Source organism: Bombina bombina, chromosome 3 (assembly GCF_027579735.1).
Source record: "Bombina bombina isolate aBomBom1 chromosome 3, aBomBom1.pri, whole genome shotgun sequence".
Lineage (NCBI taxonomy): Eukaryota > Metazoa > Chordata > Amphibia > Anura > Bombinatoridae > Bombina > Bombina bombina.
This window is the reverse complement of record NC_069501.1, coordinates 234,132,909-234,156,211: the sequence shown is the minus strand read 5'-3', so window position 1 is coordinate 234,156,211 and position 23,303 is coordinate 234,132,909. Positions and strand designations below refer to the sequence as shown.

General features: G+C 36.1%; 1 protein-coding gene across 1 annotated transcript in view; it reads left to right on the top strand.

The window, feature by feature from the left end:
• The window catches only part of FOXN1 (forkhead box N1), a 106,577-nt gene that overhangs the window by 50,126 nt on the left and 33,148 nt on the right, over positions 1 to 23,303 (top strand). The window contains exons 4-5 of the mRNA XM_053706202.1: positions 3,321 to 3,782; positions 5,431 to 5,550. Coding sequence (XP_053562177.1) covers positions 3,321 to 3,782; positions 5,431 to 5,550 — 582 coding nt within the window. The remainder of the gene's footprint in view (positions 1 to 3,320; positions 3,783 to 5,430; positions 5,551 to 23,303) is intronic.

The following is a 23,303-nucleotide window of genomic DNA, read 5'->3' as shown; positions in this document are numbered from 1 at the left end:
TAAAAAATATTCAAAAATAATATTGCTAAAAAGTTATAAGGGCTCAAAGACATGGGATCTCAGGTGTTAGATCGGGTCAGTGCTAAAGTGATAACTCATTTTTTATTTCAACTTATAGCATACAAGGGTGACTAAGGAAAGAAAACACGGCAATAGCAATGATACAGTCAATAATCACATTTGAATCTAAATAAAAAAATAGGACCATTGAGATCTTGTTTTCTTGGATCGACAGTGTGGCTTGTTTCAAAAGTCTATGAAGAGTTTGAGAGTCTGTGGCTGCTTTTTTAAGACTAATATCTTATTCTGTTTGTGAATAGGGTAGGAATCGTTTCTTTTTTCCACATTCTTCGGAGATGTTGGTGAGCACTATTTATCATGATTTGAGTTTAGGGTATCTATGGAACAAGAAAATTGTGGGATCTGTGGTTATAGGAGATTCCAGAGTGTTTTGTATGTATGGTATGATAGAGGCCCAAAATTTTGGGGCATGCCCACCAAATGTGGAACAGAGTCCCCTCGTTTGAGCAAAGCGTCCAACAGCGGTTTGAAGAGTTAGGAAAGATGTATTTAAGTCTTTGTGGTGTAAGGTACCATCTTGTTAGCAGTTTGATAATAGTCTCTAATAGTTTAGCTGAGTGTGCTGATTTTTTTATGGAGATGAAGATTGAGAAACGGTAAGTCTCCGTCCCATGATTTAGTTTAGGTCGGCAAGTCATTCTCTTTTGCTGTGGTCAGGAGTTTGTAGGTTAGTGAAATGGAATGATGTATAGGCGAAGAAGAGCTACACAGTTTTTCAAACGGGGTTCGTTGTCTTGTTAAATTTGTATTGTGTTAAGAGTGATAACTTTTTACTATCAATTTGTAATACGAGCGCAACCCAATAAGTGCAAAAAAACGTACTTCTAGCACAATTAGCACACGAGTGAAAGCACTAAATAGCGCTCCACTTGTAATCTGGCCCTTAATGTTTAATTGTTCATTTATCTTATATATGTATAGTATATATATATATATTATCTTATTGTCCCAACAATGCAGTTGTTGTGTACATTTCTACTAAAAAGATGTCTGTGTTGTCAGATGAATAAAAAAAACATGTTTGTTGAATAACATGATTGTTAAATAATGATAGCAATTATTTGGAGTCACCTCATCGCAATAAGCTTAAAATACACTAACAAATCAATGGTGCATAATAAGTCTGAGGAAAATTTGAGGTAAAATAAGTTCCTTTTTTACAAAGTGATATTAAGGTGATATTTTCTAGTCAGTTCTTTCCAGCAATGCTGCATTACTTCCAAGTGCTCCAACATTGTAATATCATGTCCCTTTAAGGAATTTCAAACATGATCTGGCACCATACTGATGTGATAATAGTATTTTCATACAAGCAGCCTCTGTTGGCGTTCACCTACTGTGCATTTATTAACAGAAAACAAATTAACTTCTTTGTCTGTTTTGTCTGTGAGACAAAGTATAATTGCATACGAATGTGAAATGCATTGTACTAAACCTCAGGGTTCCAAATAAACAGTGCCCCCTCACCTTTCCTTACTTCTCTTTCATAAAATATTTTTTTTTCTCTCATAATTATAAACAACAAAAATAGGTTGTTAAATTAATACTTTTTTTAATCCCAACAAATATTTATTAGTATGATCATATGTAATTAGACTCTGCATAGTGTAAACAGTGATTACTACATCTGAGATCTGCATCTAAACGAAATATGTATTTGATGAATTATTATATCTCTCTCATAGTATTTGAAATGTATTTTTTTTTAAAATATAATTGGCAACATATATAAGATTAAGTTAAAAACCCCTTAACTAAAAAGTGCATGTTATTTAAAAGATATAGTACATTCATTGCCTCAGGTGTGTCTTGGCTGTAAGATGACCCACACTTCCAGGAAAATTTTTGGTTTCATTTTGCAGCTGCGATATGATCAATCTGCTATACTCTTGCACAGTGTTCATTTAATCACCCCCAAAGATATAATAACCAAACTGTCACTAAGTATCATACTTGGTACAAGATAAGGCAACTCCAATTACAATTTAAGGAATGCATCATTGCTTTGGGGTACAAAACAGAAATACTAACCTAGCACTTTATTTTACATAAGAGGAGTTCAAAAGGTAGAATATCATAACATATTGTAATGCTTATAATGCATATTGGTTAGTCAAAAAATTTTTTACCATGTATGATTTGTATAAGAATTGTATTATCTAAATAGAACTTTTTTTCCAAAAAGAGGTCAAAGATGTTTTAGAGCATAGATGTGGACTTGTCTCATTACAGGCAGTTGTTATTGTTTCCCATTCCCAATTTCCCAATTATTAAATTATTACATTTAGAAGTTGGAGGGTAGAGTTGGCCCAAGCTAGATTAGACTCTAAGGTTTGAAAAGGTCCTGCAGTAATTTTAATATTGATACTTAAAATGTCTGTTGACAGTTTAATCTCATGCTTAGCTGATAAAAGTCAACTTTAAATTATGTAAATTATAGAGTCAACACCCTCCCCTGTCTTGTGTATGCACATTTGTTTGCCAATATCACAGATACATTTAGTAGTGATATATTTGGGTGTTCTGGTACACAAACGGTATAGTCAACTTAAATCATATTCATACCTCCAAGCTATCCTACATTTGGCTGGACAGTTCCCCAATAATGCCAAAGACATTATGCTTAACTTACCTTGACATTATGTTTATCTTTAATAAATATTTTGTAGTGGAGGGAGATATTGGTATAGAATGAATGTGCATATTGCAAATATAAATCACAGATCATTTGCTAAATTGACTGCAGTATACTGAGTTATGTATGCTAAAATTGTTTTCTTCTTATTAGGCCTGTACTCAATATAACAAATTATGGGGACAATCACAATGTGTTAGAAAAGTTTATCTAATGATTTTTTTGTTTTTGTTTAGTTTTTTATAGAAATATTATCATTAAAGTCAATAGCAATTGTGATTGACCCCTATGTCTAATATGTAAATCTCTTTTTATATAATCCAGAAATACAAGATCCTTGTGTTTTAACCAGTTAACTGGGACAACACTTTCTCCTGTAGAAAAAAAAATTGTACAACAATCACATGGCAGAGTCTTTATTATAATGATAGAAAAAAGTATAGAGGATGTGATCTATATATCATAGAATTAATTAAATATAAAATGAATTATAACTAAAACAATCCAGACTTTATTTTTTTATAGTAGCTACAAAATGTGGTGCCTTTGGTTAAGGGGCTGTTATACTAACCTCTGTATTTATTTATTATTGTGCAATCTCCAGGACACTGTTGGTTATGGAAGTCAAAACCATGATTCTGACAATCAAGTTAGAAGAAGCAGTTCAGATTCTTCAATAAGCCCCACTCTGTCTCCCTCACCCCAAGATCACATTCATATGAGATTCCCTACAAACAGAACCTCCCCTAGTGAGGATATGAGAAGGTATAGCTGTGATGACACCACAGCACGAAGCTATAGCAAATTCATTAAGAGTAGAAATGAATTTCATCCATACAAAAGGCAATTCAGTGATGGTTTTCCAGATAATCTACAATCTCTAGATCTTACAGAAAAGCCTTACAAAAACATGGATGCAATGGATAGTTTTGAAGAAATCTGTGGTCAACCAGGTTCAGAAAGCACTGATTCATTTGATACGCATGTTCCTGATATCTCAGCGGAGGCTACATGGTGCAATTCCTTACAATACAACTCAGGTCAAGATGAAAGATCACAGATGATGGTGAGCACATTCTGACAAATGTCAGCATTGAAAGCTTTTAAAGGGACAGGAAACCCCATAATTGTCTTATATAATTTGGATAGAACATACAACTTTAAAACACTTTTCAATATACTTCTAATATAAAATTTGCTTCATTCTCTTGTTATTCTATGCTGAAGGAACATCATTGCACTACTGGCAGCTAGATAAACACATCTAGTTAGCCAATCACAAGAGACAAAAGTGTACCGGCACCAATCACAAACTAGCTCCCACTAGTGTAAGATATTTGCGTATTCTTTTTCAACAAGTGATCCCAAGAGAACGAAGGACATCTGAAAATAGAAGTGAATTTAAAAGTGTCTTAAAATAGCATGCTCTATCTGAATCATGCAAGTTTAATTTTGACTTTCCTATTCCTTTTTCAAAGCTTTTTTATGGTGAAAAGCTTGATTTCCAAATATACACTGGGGCTTGGAGTTTCTGATGGAGTTTCAATCAACCTATTGGAGACAATACAGCATGGAGAAGATGGTGTCTCAAACATATCTGCTTTTCCTCAAAACTAAGCTTTGAATATTATCCCAGATTTCCTGCACTGTGACTCAATTAGCAAGAGGTTATCAACTGATAACCATAGTAAAGTGTTAATGCATACACCTAGACTTAGGTACCGTATTTGAAGTAGAAATATTAAATGAAAACAATTCCTAAATATACCTACATTTAACTTATTCTTTACTGCAAACCATAGTATTCCAAAGTAGGTTAAGTCAAGCTTTGCCAATATTTCAACAATACCAAGTATACATAAGTTTAAGGCCCTCAATAAGAACAGTTTGTATATAATTTCCATCTACATATATTTATTATTTTTAATTGGATTTTTTCTAGTTTAGTACCATTCAAAAATATCTTATTCTCCAAATTGTGACTTTACATTATTGGGTCTCTACATGCTATGCATGTGTTTGAACCAGCTAAAATTCTTATATTGTCTTATTCTAAAATGTTGCTTCCTGATTGTTCTCCATTGTGGCTGTCCCTAAATGTGTCACTTCTTCTAAAATTCTTCAGTGCTTTATTGCAGCTGCTTCTGGATTCTGCTGGTGGATAAATAAGGATTCTGGTGTTTTCACTATTTCATCATTTTTTGTGGCAAGTATAATGGGCTCTTGCAGTGCTGCATGAGAGCAAATAGATTTGGTGGTAGCTACTGTATGGATGTATTGGTACAACATTAGTAACCTACCTATACATGAAAATAAAGCTTTCTGCTAATTTACCTTTGCTTCAAATCCCACGCACTACCCTATCATTTTAATTCTAGGCTTCATGATGCATGTTTCGTTGCTTTTTTCACTTTTTGTATTTCCTCATTTTTGTAGATAAATATGTGTGATTGGATTAACAGTACAATGTTTTTCTGCATATAATTGTTTTTTATTATATTGTTTTTAATAAAAAGGCCATTAAAATGTCAAGCTCCATATACTGCAAGCAAGTCATGTTAAAAAATCCTTCAGTCTGTAATCTATACAATTAGATGTGTATTATATTCCCATATAATTTATATGCGAAAAAATATTGTATTAATAGATGTGGACAAGCTGTAAAATGATCCAGGGATTCTTGATCACTAGATGACACTTTATTTTTATTTTAGTTGGGGTCCGAAATAAAGCCAACTTCTTTGGTCATGCGTCAACAAGAAAAGGAGCAAAGAATGTATTGGTCCCAGTCACAGACTCAACAGATATATTGTACCCCACAAACATTTCCTCAGGTAAGTTCTTCCATGGTCATTCTGCTATATATACACACATACCCAAACCTAGAGCACACATTAAAGGGACAGTCAACACCAAAAGTTGTTATTGTTTAAAAAGATTGACATTGGCCTTACTACCCATTCCACCCAGCTTAGCACAGCCAAAATTGTTATATTAATATACTTTATAACATTTAAACATCTACATTTCTGCCTTTTTCTAAGCCACTACAGACAGCCTCTTATCACATGCCTTTTTTATTAGCTTTTCACAACAAGAGACTGCTAATCCATGTGGGCCATAAAGATAACAATGTGCTCACGCCCGTGGGTTGTGGATGACACTGCACTAATTGGTTAAAATGCAAGTCAATAGATAAATAAATAGCCATGTAATCAGGGGGCTGTCAAAATAGACTTAGATACAAGATAATCACAAAGGTAAAAAGTATATTAATATAACCATGTAGGCTATGCAAGACTGGGGAATGGGTAATAAAGGGATTTGTGTGCCGAAACGCGTAAGAAAATTCACTTATGCTGTTTGTTTTTACTTTGTTTTTTTATCACCTTGTGTTTCTACAAATAAACCTGTTTATTTTGGCTTTGAATGACTCACTGGTACTTCTGGAATTTCTTGTAATAAAGGGATTGTCTATCTTTTTAATGAATAACAATTTTGGAGTAGACTGACCCTTTAATGCTTCAACATCTGAGTTTGATTGCACAGACAATCAAATAAACTAATCAGAGGCAACCAGATAAGTCAGATAAGATCAAGACACTTGCAGTTTTGTTTAAAAGGCAGTAAATACAAATGCTCCTTTACTGTATAAGTACACAAAGCATGCCTGAAGTTTTTTCCTTTTCTATAGGGATAGATTTTTGGCAGTGGATAGTAATTCCTCTGTTAACTAGTGTTATGTAAGAAGCAGAGTAAAAAATTCATCTCATTTTAAGTGGTAATTTGAACAAAATGCAAGTGAAGTGAAACTTTACACATCCATGCAAAATATTTTCCTGTCAGTCAGTGAAGAGATTGCCACTAGCTGTCTTAATCTAAACTTTGTTTTCAGGTTTTTTTTAACATTCATTAGTGAGATTGACAAGCATGTCTGATAGAGATACATACAACCTGCAGAACCATTTGGTTGCAGGGCATGCGCAGTGACACAAGAATAGAGTGAGGCAGTAATATTATAACTTGATAGAAAAAAACAGTGCTAGAAGTAAGATTTTTGCTAATATAGTGCGCCTTCATGTATTCCTCCCTAGATGTCAATGGAGAAAAAACCTAACAACCTACTCACATGCAAACCCGATTGCATATTCTCATGTACGCTAACCCGACATGAAAATAAGAATATTTCACATTACAATGCTCTTCACATAGCAGAATATGTTCTATTTAATCTTAAATAAATATGTCTACATATATCTGATGGCATTTTGGTACAATATATATCTATACCTATAAATGTAGATGATTATATATAGGTATAGATATATACAGATATTTATAGGAATATATATTTAGAAATACTTAGAACATATACTGCTATGCGTAGAACATTGGAATGTAAGATATTTACAGTAAATACAGTTAAAAATCTTTATTAAATATGAATATTGCATAAATATGTTTTTACATGTTTACATCTACTTTACTACAAAGGGCTCCAATTCACTTATATACATGTCTTTATATGTATACATATGTATTCATGTGTTAATATGTGTATGTATGTCTGTAAATATACATATACTGTAAATACACATGTACACAAATATAGACACACACACACAAACATGAATATATATATATATATATATATATACACATACACATCTATAGAAATGTATATGAATGTATCTCAATGTTAAAGCCATTTGTCTACCTTTCTTTTTCTCCATCTCCTAAGATCTCATATCTTTGAGTCCGTAAAAATTGCAATTTTTTTTTATCATTTTTATTAGATAGTGTTATAATGAGTGTAACTGTACTTTGTAATTTATTTTTTATGTGTTTTGTGACACTTTTTTGTTTTGCAAAACAGTCATCCAGAGCTTTGAGGCCCTCAGTAATCATTCTAGAGTAAATTGCGATTGCGCTCAAGTGATCACGTTTACTTTTAACTCGTAATACCAGCGGTAAGCCCGACGAGCGCAAACACCTGCAATAAACCACTTATTGCTCGCGCATAAACGTTTGCGCTCCACTTATAGAGGCCTATCTATCAAAGTGTCAACCGCAAATACGCCGAAATTCCGCATCATAATTGTTGCAAAATTGATCCGACCTAGTTATCAAAGCCTACAGACCGGCAAATGTTGAAATTCGTGATGTAATGTACGAACCGGCGATCTCAATCCGACGCAGATCGATGCTTAAGTCATTACAGATGTTCCGAATACACATTTGGCTCTATCTGACACTTATGTTCGATGCTGCAAGACAAAGAAATATAACCCATTGATTTCTATGGTAGAAAACAAGTAACGTTTACACCTAACACCCTAACATAAACCCTGAGTCTAAACACCCCTAATCTGCCGCCCCGACATCGCTGCAACCTAAATAAAATGTATTAACCCCTATTCCGCAGCTCATCGACACCGCCGCCACTAAATAAATGTATTAACCCCTAAACCTCTGGCCTCCCACATCACCACCACTAACTAAACATATTAACCCCTAAACCGTCTGCCCCCCACATAGCCAAAAACTAAATTAAGCTATAAACCCCTAAACCTAACAACCCCCTAACTTTAAATTAAAATTACAACATCCCTATCTTAATATAAATTAAAACCTGTTAGTAGAAAATGGTGACAAAGGATCAGTAAATTAAAACCTACCTGTAGAATTAAAATAAACTATTTTAAACTATTAATTAACCTACTTAATTAACCTACCCTAACTATTATACTACAATTAAATTAAAATAACAATTAAATAAACTAAATTACATATTAAAGAAACCTAACCCTACTCAAATTATTTAAATATACCATTAAACATTATTAAAAGTACTAAATTACAGAAAAAAAACAAACACTAAGTTATAAACCCCCCACTAAACTAAGCAAAATAAAAAACCAAATTATCAACAAAAAAAAAGGAATTACACCTAATCTAATAGCTCTATCAAAATAAAAAAGCCCCCCAAAATAAAAAAAACCCTAGCCTACAATAAACTACCAATTGCCCTTAAAAGGGCCTTTTCTGGGGCATTACCCCAAAGATAACAGTTTTTTTACATTGCAAAAAAATACAAACACCCCCCCAACAGTTAAACCCACCACCCAACCAACCAACCCCCCCAAATAAAAAATCTATCTAAAATAACCTAAGCTCCCCGTTGCCCTGAAAAGATCATTTGTATGGGCAGTGCCCTTAAAAGGGTATTTAGCGATTTTACATGCCCAGACCCTAATCTAAAAATAAAACCCACCCAAAAAAACCTAACACTAACCCCCGACGATCCACTTACAGTTCTTGAAGTCCCGCTTGAAGGATCCATCCAGCTGGAGAAGTCCTCATCCAGACGGCAAGAAGTTTTCATCCGGACGGCCTCCTATTGGCTGAAAGATTTCAATCAGCCAATAGGATTAGAGCTGCTAAAATCCTATTGGCTGTTCCCATCAGCCAATAGGATTCATCTCTTCAATCATTGATTGGAACAGCCAATAGGATTTTAGCAGCTCTAATCGAATTGGCTGATTGAAATCTTTCAGCCAATAGGAATGCAAGGGACGCCATCTTGGATGGCGTCACTTGCATTGAAGTTCCAGTTTACGGCGGCGACCGTATGAAGAGGATGCTTCGTGCCGGTTTTCTTCAGGATGGACCCGCTCCGTGCCGGATGGATGAAGATAGAAGATGCTATCTGGATGAAGACTTCTTGCCGCCTGGATGAGAACTTCTCCGGCTGGATGGATCCTTCAAGTGGGACTTCAAGAACTGTAAGTGGATCGTTGGGGGTTAGTGTTAGGTTTTTTAAGTTTTTTTTGGGTGGGTTTTATTTTTAGATTAGGGTCTGGGCATGTAGAAGAGCTAAATGCCCTTTAAAGGGCAATGTCCATACAAATGCCCTTTTCAGGGCAATGGGGAGCTTAGGTTATTTTAGATAGGTTTTTTTGGGGGGGTTGGTTGGTTGGGTGGTGGGTTTAACTGTTGGGGAGGTGTTTGTATTTTTTTGCAATGTAAAACAGTTGTTATCTTTGGGGCAATGCCCCACAAAATGCCCTTTTAAGGGCCATTGGTAGTTTATTGTAGGCTAGGGTTTTTATTTTATTTTGGGGTTTTTTTTTATTTTGATAGGGCTTTTAGATTAGGTGTACTTCTTTTTTATTTTTGATAATTTGTTTTTTATTTTTTGTAATTTAGTGTTTTTTGTTTTTGTAACAGTGTTTGTTTTTTTCTGTAATTTAGTACTTTTAATAATGTTTAATTGTATATTTAAATCATTTGAGTAGGGTTAGGTTTCTTTAATATGTAATTTAGTTTATTTAATTGGTATTTTAATTTAATTTAATTGTAGTATAATAGTTAGGGTAGGTTAATTAATAGTTTAAAATAGTTTATTTTCATTCTACAGGTAAGTTTTAATTTATATTAAGATAGGGATGTTGTAATTTTAATTTAAAGTTAGGGGGTTGTTAGGTTTAGGGGTTAATAGATTAATTTAGTTTTTTGCGATGTGGGGGGCTGACGGTTTAGGGGTTAATAGGTTTAGTTAGTAGTAGTGATGTGGGAGGCCAGAGGTTTAGGGGTTAATATGGTTTATTTAATGGTAGCGGTGGCGGGGAGCGGCGGGATAGGGGTTAATAACTTTATTTAGGTTGTGGCGATGTCGGGGAGCGGCGGGATAGGGGTTAATAACTTTATTTAGGTTGCGGCGGTGTCGGGCAGTGGCGGGATAGGGGTTAAACATTTTAGTATAGTGGCGGCGTTTGGTGACAGGGTATAAATAAAGTTAGAAAAAAGTTGAATAGACAACAGTCTGATGCTCATCGCCCCGTACTTGGTGGGTGTCTTTTTGCCGGCTTTTTTCATAAATAAGGAGAGCTTATTGAGATACGCGGCCGCGATGTTAGGCGAGCGTATTGAAGCCGGCGAATGTAACATAGTTGACGGTTTGATAGATATCCCCCATAATGTAGCCCATAATGTTTTTGAGTGTTGGTTTCAGCAAAATATAGGAAACATAAAGACAAAGAGTACATAACCCAATAATAATTATGTACTGTATATATAATAGATATATAACAGGTAATTTTGCATTATGAAGTTCAAATATTAATTTCCATTCCATTTCTCTGTTCTCTCAAATCTATAATTGCCCCTTAATTAATAGCTACAAGACTACAAGTATATATTATATATCCTCTGAAACAAAGCAGTATTGAAGCAGGAGGCCACATGGGGTACACGCATTAGAATGTCACAAAACATTTTTTTAACAGTTGATTACTGACACTTTACAGGTGCAACAGTGTCAAATAAAAGTATCAACTCCACATCCCTGATGTTATCACAATGTATTAATAATAAATTGAAAGGAATATGGTACAAAATATATCCCAACATTTGCAAATTGCCATCAGTGCCCAGGAGGTTTGTAGCAGTCCAGGGAAGAGTGTGATCCTATAAGAAGTCAAGGTGGGTTGTGGGCGAAGTCAAAGTCTCTCGGGCGCATGACTGGATATTTACTGAATGTGAACATGTATTTTTGGGTTGGTTTTAAGTGGACCCTCATTACAGTTTATGAACCTAGGTTGTTTATAGGCAAGAACAGCTATGAGAATGATAAATCTCCCATACTAGAACTATCTATCAAAATACAGGACAGAAATGTTAGCTGAAACAAATCCATAGAATGTCTGTGTTATTCTATGCAGCTGAAAGTCAAAATAAAACTTGAATAGATTGGACAGAGCATAGAAGTTTAAAAAACTGTCCAATTTACTTTTTTTAATCAATTTTGCTTATTTCTCTTGGTCTCCTTTCTTAAAGAGTAATCCTAGGTGAGCTCAGGAGCGTTCACATCTTTCACCATCTGGCAGCTGTGTTTGCAGCAATGTTTACAGCAATGTTATATAACGTAACAAACTCTGCTGCCATAGAATGCTAAAGACATGTACACACTCCTTAGCTCCTATCAGCCTAACTATATTTACTCTTCAACAAAGGATATCAAGAGAATTAATCAAATTTGATAATATAAGAAATTTGGAAAGTTGTTTAAAGTTACATGCTCTTTCTGAATCATAAAGGTTTATTTTTGAATAAAATAATTATTTCTCAAGCATCTCCTTAATTATGTGAATTGACTCCTCAATATTACAAGGGTTTTTCCTATATAATAAAAGGCCAGGTATGTTTGTCAGATGCAGTCATGCGCAGTAGAGACTGCGCAAGGACAAACATACCTGGCCTTGAGCAAAAGAGAAAGTGTTTTTCGGAAGCTGCCATGGAGGGGGCGTGGCCAAACAGGAGCGAATATGATGGGGGAATGGCCGGACGTGTCATGATGGGGACGTGACCGGGTGTGTCGTGATGGGGGCGTGACCGAGCAGACGTGTCATGATGGGGGCTTGGCCGGCAGACGTGATAAGTGGAATGGGAGAAAGCAACAGAGGGGACTGGGGAGAGAGCAAAACAGAGGAGAGAAAGCAAAAGAGAGGGGGGAAGAGAGAGAGAGCAAAAGAGAGGGGGGAGAGAGAGAAAACAAAAGAGAGGAGGGAGAGAGCGAGCAAAAGAGGGGGAAATAGAGAGCAAAAGAGAGGGGGGAAAGAAAGAGAGAGAGCGCAAAAGAGAGGGGAGATAGAGAGCAAAAGAGAGTGGAGAGAGCAAAAGAGAGGGGAGAGAGCAAAAGAGAGGGGAAGAGAGAGAGCAAACGAGAGGGGGAGAGAGAGAGCAAAAGAGAGGAGAGAGAGAGCAAAAGAGAGGGGGGAGAGAGAGAGCAAAAGAGAGGGGAGAGAGAGAGCAAAAGAGAGGGGAGAGAGAGAGCAAAAGAGAGGGGGGAGAGAGATAGCAAAAGAGAGGGGGAGAGAGAGAAAGCAAAAGAGAGGGGGGGAGAGAGAGAAAGCAAAAGAGAGGGGGGAGAGAGAGAAAACAAAAGAGAGGAGGGAGAGAGCGAGCAAAAGAGGGGGAAATAGAGAGCAAAAGAGAGGGGGGAAAGAAAGAGAGAGAGCGCAAAAGAGAGGGGAGATAGAGAGCAAAAGAGAGTGGAGAGAGCAAAAGAGAGGGGAGAGAGCAAAAGAGAGGGGAAGAGAGAGAGCAAACGAGAGGGGGAGAGAGAGAGCAAAAGAGAGGAGAGAGAGAGCAAAAGAGAGGGGGGAGAGAGAGAGCAAAAGAGAGGGGAGAGAGAGAGCAAAAGAGAGGGGAGATAGAGAGCAAAAGAGAGGGGGAGAGAGAGAGAGTAAAAGAGAGGGGAGAGAGCGAGAGCAAAAGAGAAGAGGGAGAGAGAGAGAGCAAAAGAGAGGAGTGAGAGAAAGATCAAAAGAAAGGGGAGAGGGAGAGAGAGAGAGAGAGAGAGAGAGAGAGAGCAAAAGAGAGGAGGGAGATAGAGCAAAAGAGAGGGGGTTAGAGAGAGCAAAAGAGAGGAGGGAGATAGAGCAAAAGAGAGGGGGTTAGAGAGAGCAAAAGAGGAGGGGAGAGAGAGCAAAAGAGGGGGGAGAGAGAGCAAAAGAGAGGGGGAGAGAGAGCAAAAGAAAGGGGGAGAGAGAGCAAAAGAGAGGCGGAGAGAGAGCAAAAGAGAGGGGGAGAGAGAGCAAAAGAGAGAGGGAAGATAGAGCAAAATAGAGGGGGGGGAGCAAAAGAGAGGGAGAGTGAGCGCAAAAAAGAGGGAGAGAGAGGACAAAAGAGAGGGAGAGAGCAAAAAAGAGGGGAGAGAGAGCAAAAAAGAGGGGAGAGAGAGCAAAAAAGAGGGGAGAGAGAGCAAAAAAGAGGGGAGAGAGCAAAAAAGAGAGGGAAGAGAAATAGAGCAAAAGAGAGGGGAGAGAGAAAGAGAGCAAAAGAGAGGGGAGAGAGAAAAAGAGCAAAAGAGGGGGAGAGAGAGCACAAAAAAAGAGGGAAGAGAGAGAGAGAGCACAAAAAAGAGGGGGGAGAGAGAGCAAGGGGTGGGACCGCGGTACTTAAAATAATTGGCCCATATACATGGGCTTTAGGACTAGTTATTTCATATGTCATAAAAATATATATGCTTTAGCCAGCAAAAAGACATAGAAATATATTCCAATAGGTTGGCATTGTTATAAGAATATAACAAAGGATTGTTCAATCTTGCCCTGGCCTTGGCAGGTCGCTGGTTATCCTTCCTCCTTGCAGGAAAGGGCAGGAATCACTGATCATTTTTGTTGTGAAATTCACCCCTGACATGTTGGGCGAGCCAATGTGATAATTTGTTTTTAATATCACAGAACATCTTTACATGAAATGAAAAGGCGTTTTGTTAAAGGCAGCGGTCTTCTATCAAACTTGCTGTCATCTTATTCCAGATGCAAAATTCAATAACGTGGGTGTCTTAAAATCAATATTCCTTAAAACAGAATTCATAAGTGGGAAAATTAAGTGGAACCTCCCTTTCTGCAGCACACTGTCAGCTGTGTTACATGATGTTGGCAATGGCATAGTCATTTGAAACTGTAGCAAACAGAACATGCCTTTGGTTCAGGAATAGTACTGGCAAGCTGAAGCCTGCCCTGCTAGTGTCACTAGTATCTATCAACCTGTAGACAGATAGACAGCTCATTTTCTCTGAACCTGTGTAATCTTTTACCAGCGATATGTAAAGCAATTTATATTGTGCACTGGAGCATATTTTCTGACCTGTTACACACTTTAGAAGCAATATATTATAGCAGCTTCCATCAGTTAAATATTTAAAGTTGTTTTATTTGTGCAGAGTACTTTTGAGCAATTAAGCACTAATTAAGGGATATGCCCCTTTAAATGTCTTTTTAGTATGTTTATCTGATCTGCTTTGCTGCGGCACAATTAGGAAAATATATAAATTAGGTTCTTCGCTGATCAAGCAATCACTTTGTAGCATGTCACAGTGTCTCTATTTCAAAGTCTGCAAGATGCACTTGAACTTGTCTGGGGCAGTGAAAAAAAATTTTTTTCACAAGTAAATAACAAATAAAGCAGGCAAAATATTGTAGACTGCAATGTTTGTTTTTTGTTTTTTTAATAAATTCTATTTTAAACTAAAAGGGGCATGAAACCAATTTTTTTCATGATTCAGATACAACTTTTATAAAGTTTACAATTTACCTTTGGGAGTCAATTTATCAAGCTCCGTACGGCTCACCGGAAACAGAAGTTATGAAGCAGCGGTCTAAAGACCGCAGCTCCATAACCTGTCCGCCTGCTCTGAGGCGGCGTACAGAAATCAACCCGATGGAATACGATCGGGTTGATTGACACCCCCTCACAAGAACTGCTGGTGCAATGATAAATGCCGACAGTGTATGCTGTCTGCATTTATCGATGTGCGGTGGACACGATACGCTACATTGTATCATGTCTGTCTGCACAATAATAAATAGGCCCCTTGGTATCCTTCGACCTGGGGCCCTGTGAGGTCTAGTTACGCCCCTGAACAAAGGCTGTGATGGGGCCCCTAATTTCAATAGCGTCCTTTCGTGCTGTTTGTTGTCAACAGAAGTGAAGCAACATAGGAAACTGAGGAGCTGCTTCTCTGTTAAAGCCCAAATCTCTTAAAGGGACAGTTCACCCCCAAATTTTCTCACCTTTAAATTGTTCCCAATGATTCATTTTACCTGCTGGGGTGTTTTAAATTATTTACAAGTAGCTCCTTTACCCCTATTTTGGCATTTGAAATAGCAGATTTAGCCTGTGGTATCCTAACCTATACTAAAAGTTTCTATACTGGAGTATATTCTATTGAGTAGCCTAAGTAAACACAGCCAGCAGAAGAGATTACATTCTCAGTGGGGTGCAGGATAGTTAAGTAATAAAATGATAATTTGCCATTGTTCTCTCTAAGTATTGAGTTTTGGTTTTCTAGACAAATATAAGATAAGGAAGCAAGTCTGTGTACATAAAGTGATAACATAATGAGATCTGATATTACCTGAAGCTCAACCCATTGTAATAGGCTGCGGTTTAAAAGCACAAAACCAGCTACTTCATATACACAAATAAAGCTGAAAATGCAATTTCTCATACATTTTACACTCTGCAGCTGGTATAACAAGTCATTGAAAATACATTCATATAAAAACAATTTTACAGTGTTCTGTCCCTATAAGCTCTCTAGTTTAGTCAGATTCTATAAGATGCTTTATCAGTATTATCAGGCCCCTCAGAGATAGTTTTAAAGGCAATTTTTTGACCTTGGGAACTGTGTATCTAATTAGTGTGATTTCCCTTATATGGTTTATGTTAAAGTGAAGGTAAAGTTACCTTCATGTCTATGTCTAATATAACTCTTTGTTTAAAATCAATAGCACTTTAATTCATGAATTTTCTTAAAACGTAATGTAAATCAAGATATCGCTGTTTTAACTCACTTTTTTAATGACCGCAAAAACATCCCGTTATTTTTTATTGTTTTCCCTTCTAGATCACGTTTTCCTTTGCGCCAATTGAAAATCTGGCCGTTAGGCGGCCGTCACACCACGTCACCCCCCTACTTAATGTTATGCGCATGCTCTTTAATTTATTTCTTATTATCTAAATCCACGCGCGCTCCTGTTTCGCGCATGCATACTGGGATTACTTAGAAAATCCCATAATACGTCATCGTATTATTATTACGGGCTACTCCGATATGGACAAGTGCATCACTTTACCCCTCAAACTGTAAATTGGAAGTACCGCTTTAATCTAATAGTTTATTAACATATTTTATCTCTGACAGTATAGTAGTCAATGAATATAGTAATTCATTGACTACTATGTGTCAACGGCGATTGGCGCATGCGTAGTTGGAATTAACTTTGTGAACGCGCTTTGGTGGAACCGAAGATGTCACACTCAGGAGAACAAGGAAGTAGCGGAAGGGAGGAGTCTGCCGCAAGACGGTACAGACTTTCAAACATAAATATTATAAATACTATAGCTAAAAGATAAAAAATATATTAGCGACTGGATTAAGGTGCTATAAATAAATACTTGGCCAATTTCAATAGCTGTCAAATTTACCTTCACTTTAAGGAGAGACACTTATTTAAAGGGACACTAAACCCAATTTTTTTCTTTTGTGATTCAGATAGAGCATGCAATTTTAAGCATCTTTCTAATTTACTCCTATTAGCAAATGTTCTTCATTCTCTTGGTATCTTTATTTGAAAAGCAAGAATGTACGTTTAGATGTCGGCCCAGTTTTAGTGAACAACCTGGCTTGTTCTTGCTGATTGGTGGATACATTTATCCACCATTAAACAAGTGCTGTCCCTGGTTCTGGACTTTCTTTTTCAAATAAAGATATCAAAAGAACGAAAAATAAATTGATAATAGGAATAAATTAGAAAGTTGCTTAAAATTGCATGCTCTATCTGAATCAATTAACAATATAATGCTCAGTAAAATAAGCTGATAATTTCCATGCCAGAGAAAAGGCCCTTGCTCATCCTCAGCCTTGCTGTACAAATATGGTGGCAGATACTTTTTTTGCACAGCAACACTGTGCTGGCCCTATTGGAAACCATTCTACCATAGACAAATCCATACACTTTCTGTAAACTATAAGCCTTATTTTGCAGGAGGGGCACACATGATGCAAGTGGAGCCAAAGCCACCTTATAGCAATACAAATACTGATTTCAGGGCCCTAGATTTGTGGGCCTCGTCTCAGCTGAGACAACTGAGGCTCCTGTAGTTACGCTGCTGCCTTTGTTGAAGAAGCAGTAATGCACTACTGGGAGTTAGCTAAACACATCAGGTGAGCCAATGACAAGAGGTATATATCAGTGCAACCACCAGTCAGCAACGGTCTCCCAGTAGTGCCTTGTTGCTCTTGAGCCTACCTAGGTATCCTTTTCATCAAAGCATACCAATTGAATGACAAAAGTAAATTGTAAAGTTGTTTAAAATTGCACGTTTTATCTTAATCATGAGGGTTTAATTTTGACGTTTACTGTCTCTTTAATGTTGAGCGCAAGGTCCCTTTAACATTTTTTTTCATGTTTACAATTTATGTTTGTGTGCTAAAATGAATAAACCTCTTTATCATCTAATGCATATTGCAACAAAAGCACTATACAAGTATAAGTGCATCACTTGTGTATGGGAACATTATTTAGTTATTTTCTGTATTTTTTATTGTAGATTCTCATTTGTCTGATATTCTGATGAAATGCATTTAGCTTGCTACTTGTCAAAACTATATTATACACAATATCAATATATTTAGTTGCGTATGAATTTAATACTAGTATCATTTCAGACACATATTTATGCAAAGGGCCCAGGAATGGGGTGGGAAATTTAATGAGGATGCACTTAGTTTTGACCCCTAGGATGGCTATACAGGGATTTGTAGAAAAAGGAAGAACAATATCAGACTCCAGTGAAGTAAAGATTATAGCATAGTAAATTCTAAATGCTCCCATGTGTTGTGTTATATATTTTATATTGTCTTAAATTCTGTCTTAGCATCTTTTTAGTACTTTATATATTTACAATATATTTCTCACATAGGTTTCAAGAATTCATTTAGTGTAACAAATCTGCAAATGTTAGCCTTTAATGTCTAGGTATAAGGCTAAACATTTGCACTATCATATCAAGACTCCTACAGTATGAATTTAGGCAATCAATCTTATAAGTAAGCATAATACAAAAATGCCTCTGGCATTCCCAGCAGAAATAGTTTGATTAATTTTATGTTTATTTTTTATTTTATGTTTATTTGATCTTTATTTCTAGACTTAATTGAGTCACAGAAAACAAGAATACTAAGGATCTAAATTAATAGCATACTATCTGTGGGCTAGATTACAAGTGGAGCACTTTCGTTTGCGCAAGTGATATCGGGTTTTCACAGCCGTTTGGGTCCAAGTTGAAAGTAAATGCAAACTTGTGAGCGCAATCTTGATTTACGCTACAATGATTGCAGAGACTTCAAAGCTATGGTTAACTGTTACGCTTGAATAAAAAGTGTCACAACACAGTTCAAAAATACATTTAAAAGTACAGTTAATAAAAACACCATCTAATAAAAATTATTATTTTTTTAAATTGCATTTAAAAGTTATAAAGGCTCAAAGATATGAGGTCAAAAAGGAAGACAAAGGGCTTTAACATAGAGATACATACGTATACATGTCTAAATATGTATAAATAAATGTTTAAATTGTGTACATATGTATTTATATGTGTATTTATGTATTTACAGACATATATACACATATACACACATATATACATATATATATATATATATATATATATATATATATATATATGTGTGTGTGTGTGTGTGTGAGTGTGTGCATTGGAGCCCTTTGCAATCAAGTAGATGAAAACATGAAAAATCCTATTTATGCAATATTCATATTTAATAAACTGTTTGTTTTTTTTTTTCTCTTTTTTTTTATTATTTTATTAACAATAAACTGTTTAATAAACTATGTATTTACTGTAAATATTTCACATTCCAATGTTCTGCGCCTAGCAGAATATGTTCTGTATTTTTTTAAATAGATATTCCTATATATATCTTTATATATCTATAACTATATATAATCATGTATGTGTGTGTGTGTGTATATATATATATATATATATATATATATACACATATATATAACTATATATATACACATACATATATATAGGTATAAATATATATCTGTGCAAAAATCCATCAGATATATATTTAAATATCTATTTAAGAATAAATAGAACATATTCTGCTATGTGCAGAACATTGGATTATGAAATGTGCAATATTATCTTCTTATGTTGCGTTTTTAAATAACTGCAAACGTGTTTGTGCGACTTGTGGGTGTTTTTTTCCAGCTTTTTTTTACTCCATTGATTTTTATGGGGGAATGTGATTTTGCATTTGTGAATTCTCAAACTCTATTTGTTGCTGCAACTTTACTTTCAACAAGTAACACGAGTGCAAATTTCTGAGCACAAAACAAATACTTCTATTGGTTGTAAAGCTCAAACGTGAGTGCAAACTACTGCTCCACTCATAATCTAGCTGTTGTCAGAACAAAATATCATGGGAAGTGCAGTATATGGGTTTTTGATTTCTAATTCCAATGCTATCCTGTGAAGCATAATCACTAAGCTAAGAAAGTAAATCTATTATGGTTTGGTGAATTAGCTCAATAAAATCAAATCACTGTAAAACTCTCTGTAATGAAACAGAAGCACTTACTGACTAGTGAGACTGAAATGTGAATACAGATAAAGCTTATACAGGTGTGGATTTGTAAACATAAGAGATGCGCATAAAAACAAACAAACAATATGATATATATGACCCAGAGTAAAAAAAATGGTTCACTTCCTTTTCACATGATTTATGCATTCAATTATTTCTCCACAAAGTAATCCTTCATTGGCAAATCCTTATTGTATACATCTAAAACATCTTTTAAAGGGGTTAAATAATCTGCTTTTTTAGGCTTGTGGAAACTTCTCTTTGCACATCAATGAGCACATTTAAAGGGACAGTCGAGTCAAACATAAACTTTCATGATTCCGATAGGGCAAGAAATTATCTATCTTTTTAAACAATAAAGGCACAGTCTGCACCAGAATTGTTAAGAATTGACTTTATCCGCCAATTAGCATTAATACAACAGTAATATCTATAGGCACGTATGTACTTTCAACAAGGTTCAATTAAAATAAATCTTTCTTAACAAAACATTAACTTGTAAGACAAGATGTGTTTCCAAGCAGATTTGTTCTCTATAGAACTTGTACATTAATAGCCAATGCAATACTGTGAATTAAGGGGCTGTAAGGAACTGTGTTCTGTTAACTGTGTGTCCTAAGTACATGTAGGTATGTATATATAATGCTAAACTGTGCTTAAAGGGCCATTAAACCCAAACATTTTCTTTCACAATTTAGATAGAGAATACAATTTTAACCCCTTAATGACCACAGCACTTTTCCATTTTCTGTCCGTTTGGGACCAAGGCTATTTTTACATTTCTGCGGTGTTTGTGTTTAGCTGTAATTTTCCACTTACTCATTTACTGTACCCACACATATTATATACCGTTTTTCTCACCATTAAATGGACTTTCTAAAGATACCATTATTTTCATCATATCTTATAATTTACTATAAAAAAAATTATAAAATATGAGGAAAAAATGGAAAAAAACACACTTTTTCTAACTTTGACCCCCACAATCTGTTGCACATCTACAACCACCAAAAAACACCCATGTTAAATAGTTTCTAAATTTTGTCCTGAGTTTAGAAATACCCAATGTTTACATGTGCTTTGCTTTTTTTGCAAGTTATAGGGAAATAAATACAAGTAGCACTTTGCTATTTTCAAACCACTTTTTTTTAAAATTAGCGCTAGTTACATTGGGACACTGATATCTTTCAGGAATCCCTGAATATCCCTTGACATGCATATATTTTTTTTAAGAAGACATCCCAAAGTATTGATCTAGGCCCATTTTGGTATATTTCATGCCACCATTTCACTACCAAATGCGATCAAATAAAAAAATTTGTTCACTTTTACACAAATTGTTTCACAAACTTTAGGTTTCTCACTGAAATTATTTACAAACAACTTGTGCAATTATGGCATACATGGTTGTAAATGCTTCCCTGGGATCCCCTTTGGTCAGAAATTGCAGACATATATGGCTTTGGCATTGCTTTTTGGTATTTAGAAGGCCGCAAAATGCCACTGCGCACCACACATGTATTATGCCCAGCATTGAAGGGGTTAATTAGGAAGCTTGTAGGGAGCTTTTAGGGTTAATTTTAGCTTTAGTATAATGTAGTAGACAACCCAAAGTATTGATCTAGGCCCATTTTGGTATATTTCATGCCACCATTTCACCGCCAAATGCTAACAAATAAAAATAAAGCGTTAAATTTTTCACAATTTTAGATTTCTCACTGAAATTATTTACAAACAGCTTGTGCAATAATGGTTGTAAAAGCTTCTCTGGGATCCCCTTTGTTCAGAAATAGCAGACATATATGGCTTTGGTTTTGCTTTTTGGTAATTAGAAGGCAGCTAAATGCCGTTGCGCACCACACGTGTATAATGCCCAGCATTGAAGGGATTAATTAGGGAGCTTGTAGGGAGCTTGCAGGGTTAATTTTAGCTTTAGTGTAGGTATCAACCTCCCACATGACACATCACACCCCCTGATCCCTCCCAAACAGCTCTCTTCCCTCCCCCACCCCACAATTGTCCCCACCATCTTAAGTACTGGCAGTAAGTCTGCCAGTACTAAAATAAGAGTTTTTTGGGGATTTAAAAAAAAAAAAAAGATAATTCTGCTCTGTAGGATCCCCCCTTAGCCCCCAACTTCCCTGATCCCCCCCCCAAACAGCTCTCTAACCCCCCTATCGGCCTTATTATGCGCCATATTGGGTACTGGCAGCTGTCTGCCAGTACCCAGTTTGAAATCAAATATGTTTTTTATAACATTTTATTATTTTGTTATTTTAAAAATAGTATTTTCTGTAGTGTAGCTGCCCCCCCTCAACCCCCAACCTCCCACCCTCCCAGATTGTTAACATTTGTAATGTTCCCACCCTCTCTCCCACCGAGTACCACCTTACAGTGTTCCATAGTGTAGGGTTCCCACCCGCCCGCGCGCGCACCCGCTCCCGTGCACGCACGCGCACCCGCGCACTCGATCCCGCCCCCCTTCCCCACCGATGGCCGCCCACCCGCCTCCCACGATCAGCTCCCACCCACCAACGAACAGGGCCATTGATGGCCGATGCAGAGAGGGCCACAGGGTGGCTCTCTCTTCATCGGACGGCTAAAAAATGTTATAGCAGGATGCCTCAACATCGAGGCATCACTGCTATAACATGAAAGCAGTTGGAAGTGATCAGGATCGATTCCACTGCTTTCAAAGACCAACAACGTACGGGGTACGTCCTTGGTCATTAACTGCATTTTTTTGCAGGACGTACCCCATACGCCATTGGTCGTTAAGGGGTTAAGCAACATTCCAATTTACTTCTATTATCTAATTAACTGCAATCTTTAGATATCCATTGTTAAAGAAATAGCAATGCACATTGGTGACCAATCACATGAGGCATCTATATGCAGCTACCAATCAGAAGCTACTGAGCCTATCTAGATATGCTTTTCAGGAAAGAATATCAAGAGAATGAAGCAAATTAGATAATTGAAGTAAATTAGGTTATTTAAAATGGTATTCTCTATCTAAATCATGAAAGAAAAAAATTGGGTTTAATGTCCCTTTAAAGGCTGCACAATCACTAATAAGAAATTACTTTTTACATCTGTTTGGCATTGCTACATACAAGTTACAATATTTAAGCTCTAATTTCTGTTTTAAGAAAGTGTTTTGCATGTGCTATCAAGTATCTGAGTTATTGCCCACTTCTCTGAATCATGGATCAAATAACTCAGTTTACAAGCTTGTGAAACATCTCTTTTAACTAATAAGAATGATTCATTAATGTGAGGTTCAGAATTTGGTATTTCTATCTAAACAGAGTAATGGCCGTCTATATCCAATAGATCCAACATTTTTTTCTTTCTTTTCATTTAAAATTAAACAACAATATTGGGTTGACC